Source organism: Schistocerca serialis, chromosome 2, assembly GCF_023864345.2.
Source record: "Schistocerca serialis cubense isolate TAMUIC-IGC-003099 chromosome 2, iqSchSeri2.2, whole genome shotgun sequence".
Taxonomy (NCBI): Eukaryota; Metazoa; Arthropoda; class Insecta; order Orthoptera; family Acrididae; genus Schistocerca; species Schistocerca serialis.
This window is the reverse complement of record NC_064639.1, coordinates 831,173,229-831,187,457: the sequence shown is the minus strand read 5'-3', so window position 1 is coordinate 831,187,457 and position 14,229 is coordinate 831,173,229. Positions and strand designations below refer to the sequence as shown.

Below are 14,229 nucleotides of genomic sequence, written 5' to 3'. Positions count from 1 at the left end.
ATTAAAATGTTCCCTTCTGTAAAGTCTTACCTTCTCTACAAATCATTTAAATCTGTGTCAGTACCGACTCTTTGAAAACCAGTTTTCTGAACTGTATCTTCGGTTCTTACATTCCACAGTGTTTGTACCCCATTCTAATATTTCAGAAGTGTTAAGTTCCACAAAATAGTGATTTTATGGAAGTAAAGGACACAGTTTAGTCTTCTCTTGTTTGAGGCTCTACCATTAAAACAGTCATTGACCTACCTTACAGAATCAAGATTTCAAAAAGAATTTAACTTTTTTCACAAAGATGTGCTTAGTTTCTCTGATACTTATGGAATATGGACAGTTTTATTTTCTCCATTTAAAGCCAAAATGCAAACACTGAACGAGTTATTTTTTTTTTTACCCCTTAAGAAATCTTCAGGTGACTAAAGAAAGACACTGTCTCTTGCGATGGTTAGTTAGGTGGAATACAATGGTGAAGTACAGTTTCAAAGCCAAGTACCGTAAACAGTCTTAAGTTATATGCTGCACAAAATACTCTCACCAAATTTCTTACCAAAGTGGATGCCAGTGACTGATAATCAAATCAAATGCATCTGGATACTGTTAGTGGGCATTAATATGGAGTGCGTCCACACTTCACTTTCATGACTGCTTGAAATCTGCTGGTGACCCATCCATTGAGTTTTCTGTGGAGGAATGGCAGCACATTATTCATCAAGAGCTGAAACCAGAGATGGTAGCTGTGTTGGACACTTAAGGCCTGTACCAAAGTCTGCATTCTAGTTCATTTCAAAGGTGTTGAGCTGTGTTCAGGTTGGGACTATGGTTAGGCCACTCCATTTCATTAATGTTATTGTCCACCAACTGTTGCCTCACAGATGCTGCTTTACGAGAAGGTGCATTGTCGTGCTGATGCAAACAACCATCATCTCCAGACTGTTCCTCTGCTGTACAGAGTATACAATGATGAAAGCTGTGTTCATATCCTTCCGCATTTAGGATTTCCTTAAATGCAATAAAAGAACCACAGCCTAACCACAGAAAACAACCCCTACTGTATCACTGTATTCACCATTTGCACTACACATGATGGCAGGTAATGTTCTCCCAGCATTCATCAAACCCTAACCTTTCCATTGGATGGCAATAGGGTGTAGTGCAATTCAAGTTGCTCATCTTCAGTCATCCACTGTCCAGGGGCATCGGTTAGCACTTACTACAGAAATGTGTGGCATATGAGGAGCTGTTCAATCACTGCACATCGTTCCTTTTTAACCACCCTCACATAGGCATTGTGCATGCTGAACTGTTGCTAGCACTTTGGAATTCATGAACGAGTTGTCCTGTTTATTTCATGCAAATTTTGGAACCACCCTCCACAATGCTAGATGGCCCCTGTCTGTGAAGACATGAATTCCACCTAATTTTGGTTTAGCTGTTCCCTTGTGTTTCCATTTCACAATCACATCACCAACAGTCAACAGGCTGCTTTAGACAACACCAATTAGAGTGGACATCACAAAATTAGACCCCTCAAGGACACAACCACTCCCTGCAACCTGTTGGTCCTAAGTGCTGCGATTCTCCTGTCTCACAGCTTAGTTGCAGTAGGTCAGTGCCAACTGAATGTTCTTTGCTTCCATGCAGTATCGTGTGTTCATGTATGGTTTCAGCCTTCCATGAAAAGGTGTGTTGACCTGTTTTTGGTAGTAAGTAAAATGCAGGAGGAAGGACCTATACGTAGTAATGCTTGGGTTGCTGTGCGTAAAGGGCTGGAAGACTTTTGAAAACAATCTAAAATTGTATCGAACATATTTAAGACTTTTTCACTGATATGGCCAACAGTGAAGAAGCCAGGAATATATAAATATTCTGCAAGTTCACGAAATAACACAAGCTCGTAGTATTTCCAAATAAACTGTCTTCCATAGCAACAGTGCAGTACCATCAGTAGACACTCTAGATGTGAGCACATGTTTTGATTCTCCAAGAAAAGGATATAAATGAGAATGTAAATTATGGAATTTCACAAAAAGTTACTACACAGAACAGTACTTCAATTCTGTGGTGGAGAAGAGTCTCCAACAGCTAGAAAAAAAGGGCAATCTGTGAAAAAATAAATTGTTCTGGCTCAGGGACCTCCATACTTTTGTCTTCTCTGCTCACCTGGTTTTTTATTCAGAAAGTATAATGACAGACAAAAAATTTTTGTGGAATGCAGAGACACTGCAGCAGCAAGAACATAGTTTCGTGTAAAATGCACCAATGAAAGTACATAGTTACTTTTTTACAACATATATTGGCAATTGTGGTAATGGACGCAATGACAAATGATTCACAAGAGCTGCAAATAAAAAATATTCAGGAAATAGAGAATATTCTCAATCGTATTAATGGGAGCCATTGGAACTAAAATCACGCACCGTCATGCACAGAATCTCTGGTAAATAAAACTTTATGATAAGTGATGATACAATAATTGTCATACTGTGTATCGACACCCCTCTACCAGTGTATCACAGCTGGCAATGGAATTGGAAGCTTACATTCAATGCCAACAGCAGTTGTGGAGGATCCGGTGGACCCAATGCAGCATGCCTGCAGCCATGCTGGACTATAAGCACTCTCTGCCACCACAATATAGGATGGCTGGTGGCACCACTCTTGCACCTGAAGCCACTCCTCAGACACATCTGGACTTCGTTTCTTGCTGCATTACCTGTGATACAAGTTAAATAAATCTGCTGTTTGTTGTACTAACTCTTTTGCTAATCATCTCAGCTCCTATCCAGCTTTCCTACGAAGACTGGTGCTGCAGCAATCTGTAGGCTCTCTCTCTCTCTCCTTACTGTTGTGTACGACAATGTACACTACAATAACTGTGTCTCAGATGTTACCAAAATTAAGTTTCATAGTTTTCTTAACAGCTTTCTCACTGGGCGATTCTACAAGGTCCAACAAAACACAAATTTGTCAGTGACGACTTTTTTAACACAGGCAGAGCAGTTGCACAACTCTTACATTATTTTATGTTTTCCTCGGAATACTCTCATGTTTTCAAGACAAAATGTGCATGAAATGTATCTATAAACTTTCAGCATGTTCATGCATCATTTTCAGTCCAAATATGTCAGTGGCTCTGGTTTTCCCATCAACTGAAGTCAAAAAATATTTTTCTTGAAAAGCTCTTGTAACATCAGTTTTTATTGTTTTTGCACTACTGGCAAGAATTTTCACTTGGAAAGTACTCACATTTGAAAGTGTCACAAACAGGCAATGCTCTACGACTGTTAGATGACCTCAAGATGCCTATTTTCACGACGGCCTCTGTAATAGAATTATTTGTGTATACTGTATAAATAAATTTTACCTTTGCCTAGATATTGTTTACGAACTTCAAACCTACTGAAACTGACACAACACACAACGTAATGTTTGCATAAAATTGATAACTATTCCAGATGACTACCATGAACATACACAGAGCTCATGATTATGCAGTAACCATTTGTCGCAGGTACCTTTACGTAACCAGAATGAGATTTTCACTCTGCAGCGGAGTGTACACTGATATGAAACTTCCTGACAGATTAAAACTGTGTGCTGGACGGAGACTCAAACTCGGGACCTTTGCCGTTCGCGGGCAAGTGCTCTTACCATCTGAGCTACCCAAGCACGACTCATGACCTGCCCTCACAGCTTTAATTCTGCCAGTACCTCGTCTCCTACCTTCCAAACTTCACAGAAGCTCTCCTGTGAACCCTGCAGAGCTAGCACTCCTGGAAGAAAGGATAATGCAGAGGCAAAGGTCCCGAGTTCGAGTTTCAGTCCAGCACACAGTTTTAATCTGTCAGGAAGTTTCACCTCTACATAACTCTCCATAGTAAATTAGAAACAGATACACTGATCATCCAGTACAACAGGCAACTACTGACATTTCATTAGAATAAGAAGTTTATTAACCATGTTTTTAAAAAGTATGGGAAATAGTTTTGTCAAAAATGAAACAAGAAATATAAAATTACATTGGCAAATAATAAAATCTCATTTGTTTTGTTTACTTGCATTAGCTCTTGAAAAAGCTCATGTACAAACAACATGAGCCCTTCTGTCATACACTATTACCATTGTTATAAAGTAATCACTTTTGGTAGATACTTTTATGTAACTTTCCCAGTCTAATTAAAAATAGACACATTCCTATCTACAGACAACTATTGACATTTAATTATACAAGATACTTTATTAAACATGCTTTTAAAGAATATTAATATATAGTTTTAAAACATATCAAAAATAAACAAGGACTACAAATGTATAATAGTGCCAAGTCATAAAACCTCAGTCAGTGTTTGTGTGTCTTAGTTCTTGAAAATGGTGATTCTGGTACAGTCAGTTCTTTTGTAGATTTTGCAACTACAACAGGAGCATATTTGGAAATGGGTTGGGCCTTATGAATAGCCTCCCTGCGCAGTCTTGCTTTTTCTTCTTCCTCTTCTCTTTCCTGCTCCTCTTTGAGCTGAAATGACAAAAGCATCAGTAACGAACAATGACAATCATCATCATGAAGTAGAAACTTTGGGCATTTTTTTCACTCATGACAATGCAGTTTAATGTGATGAACTATAGCTTGAAATACAAAACAAAAATTGAACAGATAACTGATGGGTGGCACATAGTGCACGTGTCTGAGCTATACATCTATCTTTAGAGTCGGCAACTACTCTTCCTTTTTTCTCAGTACAAGATACAAAAATATGGATGTATGCGTAAAATTCACATAAGGACCTGCAATTATACTGAAAGTTTGTGAGAGGTTGCAAGGGATGACTAGCTGGTGAGAAAAGGGGGGAAAAGGGTTGAGGAAGGTGGTGGTGGGTAATAAGGGTGTATGGAAGAATGGAAAGGCAGAAGAAGAGACCAGGGGGCTCTCAATGTGTGTGTGTGTGTGTGTGTGTGTGTGTGTGTGTGTGTGTGTGACACACACACACACACACACACACACACACACACACACACACACACACACACACACAGTGTATCTATGGCAGTTAACAGTTTAACATACTCCCCATGGTCTACCAGCTTAACACGGGTGGGGAAATTTGTGTGCCTCAATGATCCACTGAGCTATGCTGGCGGCAGCAATCCTGGTAGGTCACCCATGTAAGATTGGGCAGATCCCACACGAAGTGTGGTAGTCCTGGTTGGCTACATTCTTGGGAGTATATGGGTGCAAACCAGATGGGGCCCTAGCTAAGACTGATATTACTTCCACTTACTTGTGCCAGGCTGCCTTTTTTTTTTTTTTTTTTTTTTTTTTTTTTTTTTTTTTTTTTTTTTAAATCAACCTTTTCTTCCCCCCCCCCCCCCCTCCCTCCGCCCCTGTAGATGTAGATGTGAAACTGGAAGAGGCATTAGACCTAACCCTGCTGCCTTGCAGATAGGCACTGACCTGCCAAAGGCTAAGAAAGAAAACCTTGAACAAAAATTACCTGTCTGTCCTGGATGGGAGTTTTGTTAGAGGTCGATAAGCCATGTACGTAAAAATGTACAGACTGCAAGGGCTCACACAGAGCCTTGGAATAAAGGAAGGCTGAGGAAGAGACCAATGTCACGCAACCCAGCTTGGATTCAATTATCACTCCTACCATGCTGTCCACCCCTTCCCCACCCAATGGTAAACTGTCTTTTTCTTCTTCTGACACTTCAGGATTAGGCCTAGAGCCTATTCTGGTATCACATCTACGTCTACATGATTACTCTGCAAATCACATTTAAGTGCCTGACACTGGGTTCATGGATCACCTTCAAGCTATTTCTCTCAAACAGCGTACCGGAAAATGAACGCATGAATCGTTACTGCTAGTTCCAACTTCTCTTGTTACAATGACCATTTCTACCTATGTAGGTGGGCACCAACACACTATTTTCGCATTCAGAGAAGAAAGTTGGTGATCGAAATTTGGTGAAAAGATCTCACCGGAACAAAAAATGCCTTTGTTCTAACATTTGCCACCACAACTCGCATACCATATTAAAACTAGTTGCCCTTCTTTGAACTTCTTCAATGTCCTTTGTCAAACCTACCTGATAAGGATCCTATACTGCACAGTAATACAGTCTCTGTAGTGAATCTGTTGCCTCTTAAGTGTTCTGTCAAAAAATGCTTGCCTTTCCCAGAACACTTTGTATATGATCACTCCATTTCAAGTTATTCGTACAAGTGTTGCCAGAAATTAATACACCACATCATTTTCCTCACCCGAAAATAGTGCAACAAATGCAAAACATTACGTATGTATTATATGAAGTCTCCTGAGTGAGCGCGTCAAGTTCCCATCACTTTCAACAGATAGCGTAGCTGCAGGACAGTTTCAAAATGGCATTTGTAGGTGATTTACATTACAAGCAACGTGTCATCATTTAATTTCTCACTGCAGAGGAATAACTGTGGGGAATATTCACAAACACTTGTGCAAAGTCTATGGAGCACCTGCTGTCAACAGAAGTACAGTTAGTCACTGGTCAAGGCGTGTGAGGTCATCTGAAGGCAGTTTGGCAGAGTGCCATGATTTGCAGCAGTTAGGGAGACCGCCCACAGCTGTCACACCTGACAGCCCTGACCTAGCTCCCTCAGACTTTCCCTCATTTGGGCCATTAAAGGATGCCATTCATGAAAGACATTTTGAGGACAATGAGGAGGTGATACACACGGTGGAAGACAGCTCTGCCACCAGGACAAGGATTGGTACCGGCAGGGTATACATGCCCTCGTTTCACGCTGAAGCAAGGCCATAGAATGGGATGGAGATTATGTGGAAAAATAGGGTGTGTACATAAAATACCATTCTTTTTTGTGTGTATTTCTCATTACGTTCAACAAAGAATTGATCAAGAAAAAATGCAGTGCATTACTTTGTGGACAACCCTCGTAATGCTAATCCTTAGGTATTCAGTTAAATTTGCAGCCTTTTGATTTGTCTTATTTATCATTTACCCAAAATTTAGAAGAATTCTTTTAGACTCCTGTGGATAACTTCACATCTTTTTAGTCAATTGCCACTTTTCGCACCCTACAGGTATCTTGTCTAAATCATTTTGCAATTGATTTAGATCATCTTATGATTTTACAAGATAGTAAATAGCAGCAGCATCTGCAAACAATTTAAGAGGGCTGATCAGACTGTCTCCTAGATTGTTTACATATATCAGGAGCACCAGACACCCTATAACACCATCCTGACGAATGCCAGATATCACTTATGTTTTACTTGATAACTTTCCATCAGTTACTATGAACTGTGATCTCCCGCATTCTGTTCAAGAGTGGAACAGTAGATAAACAGCTTGAAGGTGGTTCGATAAACCATCTGCCACGCACTTAACTGTGAACTGCAGACTGGTCCTGTGGCTGTAGATGTGATACCGGAACAGGCCCTAGGCCTAGCCTGGAATGGCAAAAGCAAGAATTTAATTTCTCTAGGCCTAACTCTGGAGTACCAGAAGAAGAAGAAAATAGTTTGCCACTAGGTGAGGGAGCACTGTTTCATTTAAATAAGTGTACGTTTGCGCAAAAAAATACACTTTCTAAGTATTATTACAATCTGTTTATTGGGTAACAGTACAAGTCCCTGACAACCAATCTATTCTGTGAAGACTGCACATCAATATCACTTTCCACTTCCACAATATCTGCAGTGCACGTTTTAGGTTATTCACCATGAATATGTCATTTCATGTAACTATGTTATGCGCTGTGGACACTGAAATCCCTTGCAGAATGATGTGGAAGTTCTAACTGTCTGCACTATCTTCGTCAATCTACTTGGCTGATGTGTGTTGACTGTGGACAACAAGCTGAGACAAGTGTACAATTTTGGTAATGTTTCCTACTAATACCCTGATTTATAATGAATTAAAAAAGGTAATAGGACTGGCAGTTGAGAACATTTTTCCACACAAGCTACTTGTCATTTGGCACCTTCGTCCTCTTCCCTCGTACACTTCCACTTGTTTCAATTTTCAGTAGCAGTTAAGATACAAAAACCCCGCATTTCTGCACCCTTGGCACCCCAAGCAGCTGCTACTAATTGTGATACATCTATGTACATACTCTGAAAACCACTGTACGTGGTATGGCCAAAAGTACCTTGAACCACTCCTAATCATTTACTTTCCTGTTTCACTTGCAAATAGACAGAGAAAAACAACTGTCTGAAACCCTCCATATGGGCCCCAATTTCTCACATTTTATCTTCAAGGTTCTTACGCAAAATATACATTGGCGACAGCGGAATTGTCCTGCATACATATCTGATAGCTAAGGCATCTCTGATGCCCCAAGCAACAGCTTTTATCTCTTGGGCCTTACAACGGCACTGCACTTCTCTTAATTAACTACATGAGTACAACAGTAGGTATTTCAATGGTTACACCACCACCTCACTGAAGTAGTTGGAAATGAATGCATCTGCCTGTTAATTAATTACTCTTTCTTTCTACACCAGTAAACCACAATTCTTGAAGAATACAGAGTACTTATAAATGGTGGAAAAATCGAATTTTTTTTCATGACTTTATTAAATTCTATAGTCTTTCCTCATTACATTGATATATACATTATAGGGTTTCAAATGAAAAATGACCTGTATACACCAAATTTTAAAGTCAAGGTCATGTACGCCACCGCACTCCCTTTTTTCTGTTATAACAGAAACCAGTATTATTTCAAAAAGAACTGTGAACTTCCTGTTTCCAGTGATTATATGTATGATACATTGTACGTGTTAGTAACAATGCAGATGTCTAGTGTCTGTAAATGATTACCTATGCTAGTATTGACTTTTGTTTCACTGAAGCAGTTTGTTCATGTGTTACTGAATGTATGTTGCCCCAATGCTATATATATTTGTGGAAGTACATATCCTGTAGTGTGCAATAAATACGAACTATGCCACGCATCAAGAAATTCATCGAAAGGAAATTCTGTGGTAACCAGTTCACAAACAAAGCAAGCCACACTGTTGAAAGTAACCTATGTATCAGTTCTTCAGGCAAGAAACTCCCACATGGCACGCCTCCTGGTGATTCAAATGTTTGTGTTAACAATGACGCTGTTTGTAGTGGATTTGTAGTTGTCGATGTGGGCATCTTATCGTCTTTGATAAAGGAAGTGGCGAAATGTAAACAATGTGGTAGTGTAGGCTGTCTGGAAATAACTGAGCAACAAAGTAGCAGGAAGGGTTTAGCGTCAAAATTAGTTGTTGTGTGTAGATCCTGCAATAAATCTACCTTGAAAATGACTTCGAACGTTGTGTATGATTTGTATGATGTGAATTTGAAGTTAGTGTATGCAGTGCCTGCAGAGGAAAAGGAAAAAAGGCTGTTCAAACATTTTATGGTTTGATGGACCTATCTCCTCCTCCGAGTAGTTTCAACAAGTGCGTAAAAATACTTTTAGGTGCCTTGACGGTTGTGTCTAAAAGCGTCTAGGAAACATGCAGTAGAAGAAACTGTGGAACCAGGGACATTACTGCTGCACTTGAAGGGACATGGCAACATCGAGGACATCATTCCTTGAATGACGTTGGAAGTGCTACTTCTCTGGAGCATGGAAAAGTTGATGATACTGAGTGCTTATCTCAGTACTGCCACATCTGACATGGTAACACTGAAGGACATACTGAACACCAGTTTTCTAAGAATTATGATGGTTACAGTGGATGTATGGAGTGTGATTGAGCTCTAAAAATATTTCAGAGGTCGGTGCCTGTTTATAAAGTTAGATATACAAAGTACCTAGGTAATGGGGACTCTAAAGCTTTCAGTAAAATTAATGAGTTCAATGTTTATGGTGATAGCTTGGTAACAAAACTGGAGTGTTGTGGACATGTGCAAAAGAGGATGGGTGCTAAATTGAGGGGGCTATGAAGAGAAATGAAAGGAAAGTTGCTATCTGATGGGAAAATCTGTGTCTGGCCAAGTCAGACTGACAGAAACTGAAATAGACCTTCTTCGGAGTTGTTATGGACTGCACCTCTGAATGATGTTGGAGCAATGAGAAAAGCTGTATGGGCCACCTACTTTCTTAAGTTGTCCACAGATGACCACCCTTTTCACGGACTTTGCCCTAAAGAAGGATATTCCTGGTGTGGTTACCAAAAAGCAAAAGAAAGTGGTCAAATATACAATTATAAGCATTCTCTTCCTGAGCCCATTATGAATGAAATAAAACAAGTTTTTAGAGACCTGAGTGACCCTGTTTTGCTTAGTAAATGTCTTCATGGGGGCACTTAGAATACAAATGAAAGTTTCAACCATTGCATATGGGAAAGATTACCCAAAAATGTTTTTCTAGGCGTAAATACATTAAAAGTTGGTGTACTAGATGCAGTGATATGTTTCAATGCTGGAGTGGTAGGAAGGTTGCAAGTCTTGAGAAATTTAGGCATAAAATGTGGCTCTAATATGGAACATCAATTGCTTGTAAGTGACAGACAACGAGTGCAGGAAGGTGAAAGATCTGCTCTTCAAGTTACTACAGAAGCGAGAATTGTAAAAGTAATGCCAAGAGGAAGCATGAAGACGAAGAAATGCTGCAGGATGAAGATAATGCTTGAACCATGTCCTAAGGCACAGTTTAATAGGTCTCATATCTTCATTTCAGGGTGTATACGTGGACAAGGAAAAAAAATTCCTGGATTTCCCAGTTAAAAATACACTTTCTCCCGGGTGACAGTATATTTTCCCTTATCAATCCTTTGAATGGTTATGGTTTTATATAAGAATGTACAATTTCCCGGCACTTTAGAAAAAGTAACCCAGGGAAAAAGATACGTTTTGGAAATATCTTTGATGTGCAGCAACATGTACACTGCATATTCTCGTATTACGAAAGTATACATTGGAATTCCACCAAACACCTCATGTTACTTTCCGAATCATTGAAATCGAGATTTCGATGCGCTTTTGTAAGCCGTTCGTAGCTCATGTCACGTGATCTCGCCAGCTGAGGACACGTGATGTAGTCAGCCAACAGCAACATCACTGTTAAGTAGCACGAACACACAGACAGGGAAAGTTAATAGTTTAAATTAATATACATAGTGTTGCTACAAGAAAAGCAAAGCTTTCACATATAGTATTGGTCTCAAGCTGCAAGAGAAGCTAAGTTTTCGCATATACTGTTGATCTTTCTCGCACGTGTTACAGTTTAAGATATATCACAAAAATGTGCCAGTAAAATTTTTAATAATGACATAAATGTCTGATCTTCAGGGTTCGAAATTCTTCTAAATGGCTCGTCATCGAAGAGTTGATTTTTAAATGAGAGTCAAACGCTCTGTGATTTAATAAATTCATGCTACATTCTTGCACATAGTTCAACTTACGTAAAAGGATATTTACTTTGAATGTAACGCTTTTTAAACCACTGTTCGCAATTTTTTCCCACGACCTGTTAGAAATACACTCCTGGAAATGGAAAAAAGAACACATTGACACCGGTGTGTCAGACCCACCATACTTGCTCCGGACACTGCAAGAGGGCTGTACAAACAATGATAACACGCACGGCACAGCGGACACACCAGGAACCGCGGTGTTGGCCGTCGAATGGCGCTAGCTGCGCAGCATTTGTGCACCGCCGCCGTCAGTGTCAGCCAGTTTGCCGTGGCATACGGAGCTCCATCGCAGTCTGGTAGCATGCCGCGACAGCGTGGACGTGAACCGTATGTGCAGTTGACGGACTTTGAGCGAGGGCGTATAGTGGGCATGCGGGAGGCCGGGTGGACGTACCGCCGAATTGCTCAACACGTGGGGCGTGAGGTCTCCACAGTACAGCGATGTTGTCGCCAGTGGTCGGCGGAAGGTGCACGTGCCCGTCGACCTGGGACCGGACCGCAGCGACGCACGGATGCACGCCAAGACCGTAGGATCCTACGCAGTGCCGTAGGGGACCGCACCACCACTTCCCAGCAAATTAGGGACACTGTTGCTCCTGGGGTATCGGCGAGGACCATTCGCAACCGTCTCCATGAAGCTGGGCTACGGTCCCGCACGCCATTAGGCCGTCTTCCGCTCACGCCCCAACATCGTGCAGCCCGCCTCCAGTGGTGTCGCGACAGGCGTGAATGGAGGGACGAATGGAGACGTGTCGTCTTCAGCGATGAGAGTCGCTTCTGCCTTGGTGCCAATGATGTTCGTATGCGTGTTTGGCGCCGTGCAGGTGAGCGCCACAATCAGGACTGCATACGACCGAGGCACACAGGGCCAACACCCGGCATCATGGTGTGGGGAGCGATCTCCTACATTGGCCGTACACCACTGGTGATCGTCGAGGGGACACTGAATAGTGCACGGTACATCCAAACCGTCATCGAACCCATCGTTCTACCATTCCTAGACCGGCAAGGGAACTTGCTGTTCCAACAGGACAATGCACGTCCGCATGTATCCCGTGCCACCCAACGTGCTCTAGAAGGTGTAAGTCAACTACCCTGGCCAGCAAGATCTCCGGATCTGTCCCCCATTGAGCATGTTTGGGACTGGATGAAGCGTCGTCTCACGTGGTCTGCATGTCCAGCACGAACGCTGGTCCAACTGAGGCGCCAGGTGGAAATGGCATGGCAAGCCGTTCCACAGGACTACATCCAGCATCTCTACGATCGTCTCCATGGGAGAATAGCAGCCTGCATTGCTGCGAAAGGTGGATATACACTGTACTAGTGCTGACATTGTGCATGCTCTGTTGCCTGTGTCTATGTGCCTGTGGTTCTGTCAGTGTGATCATGTGATGTATCTGACCCCAGGAATGTGTCAATAAAGTTTCCCCTTCCTGGGACAATGAATTCACGGTGTTCTTATTTCAATTTCCAGGAGTGTAGGTTCGTTTCAGCAGTTGCCAGAGAGCGCAGACAACAGGCGACACCGCACTTTGGTAGCTATCATGACGTAGGAAACCCGTATGTACATACGTGTAAAACATTGAATGATCATACATTATGTCATAAAAGAAACAAGACATCAGAGGATACTGCAAGAGCATCGGAATTTCGTGAACCATATAATTAAATGTGCACATTTAAAGTGCATACTTAAAGGGCACATTCGTAAGTACAGATTCCCAATGAAGTAGACTGCGGCCTGATATTAAGCTTTTCAGTGTGGTTTTAGGGATGTAAATTTTCTTGGAGCACCAGTACTGTATTATATCATGTTTGGTTCTTTATTGTGGCATAATGCCATACGTGCTAGAAAATGAAAACGTGCACTTGAAATGCAGTTAATAGTTGAAACTAGCCAGTACTGTGGAATTAAACATTTCGTTTCAAATACATTGACTGCCTCTGTGGAGAAGGTTAACAAAAATTTCCTTAGCAAACAGATAAAAAAAACTTCGTTGCTCAGCAAGGCGATTAATGCTTGACTGTCAGAAAGGTGGAAATAAAATAAAATCTGAAACTAATGACATATTTCAGCCTTCCGTAATTATGTGAATGTGTTTTAATTCACCTGATAGCTCCCGGCCACAGATATCCGTTTTGTTTTCATTTGACTTGAGAGTAAACAAAGGGGAAACAGCAAAATCACTAAATGTAAACACGGGTCATGTGGAGACTACCCACTATAACTCAGACTGCTCTGCGCATCAGCCCCGGATCTACGACATTTGCAAACCGGGTCAATACTAAAAAAAAAAAAAAAAAAAATCGAATTTTCAAAATATGTTCATCTTGTAGCGCACATCTTTCTGAAAAGTCTGAAACATAAAACATACATATTCGAGGAAATGTACGACATATTATTTGGTCTTAAGTATGCCAAAGTGCAGTGCCACTCCTCTTCATAAAGCATTTTTCTACCGCACGTCCAAACTATATTCAGGAGAGTGGAAATGTCCTATGGTGCTTCCCCTGCTCCCAGTCGGCCGTTTTGACAGCCTGCACCTCTTAAAAAAAATCTCGCAATTAATAGCGGATGTGATTATATATAATCGAGAGAACAAGAACTCTTCAGAAAATCTGAACTCTTTATTGCCTATTAGTTAATAACTTGCTGTTTTGTGTGACATAAAATTAAATATAGGATATATAAAACCAATACTGACAAGAGATAAGCAAGAAATTACACATTTCTTCAAACCTTAGCTCCTAGCATTTTTTTTTCTCTAACCTTGCTACAGCTTTACATGGCGTGCTTTTCTTTCTGCAAAAGAATCTATTACCTCATCAAAGT

General features: G+C 41.0%; 1 protein-coding gene across 2 annotated transcripts in view; it reads right to left on the bottom strand.

Annotated features, from left to right (window-relative positions):
- Positions 1-3,927: 3,927 nt before the first annotated feature.
- LOC126458103 (targeting protein for Xklp2 homolog) overlaps positions 3,928-14,229 on the bottom strand; it is a 152,576-nt gene continuing 142,274 nt past the window's right edge. For both annotated transcript variants that reach the window (XM_050094929.1, XM_050094928.1), the window contains exon 10: positions 3,928-4,510. In XM_050094929.1, coding sequence (XP_049950886.1) covers positions 4,337-4,510 — 174 coding nt within the window. In that variant the 3' untranslated portion in view covers positions 3,928-4,336. The remainder of the gene's footprint in view (positions 4,511-14,229) is intronic.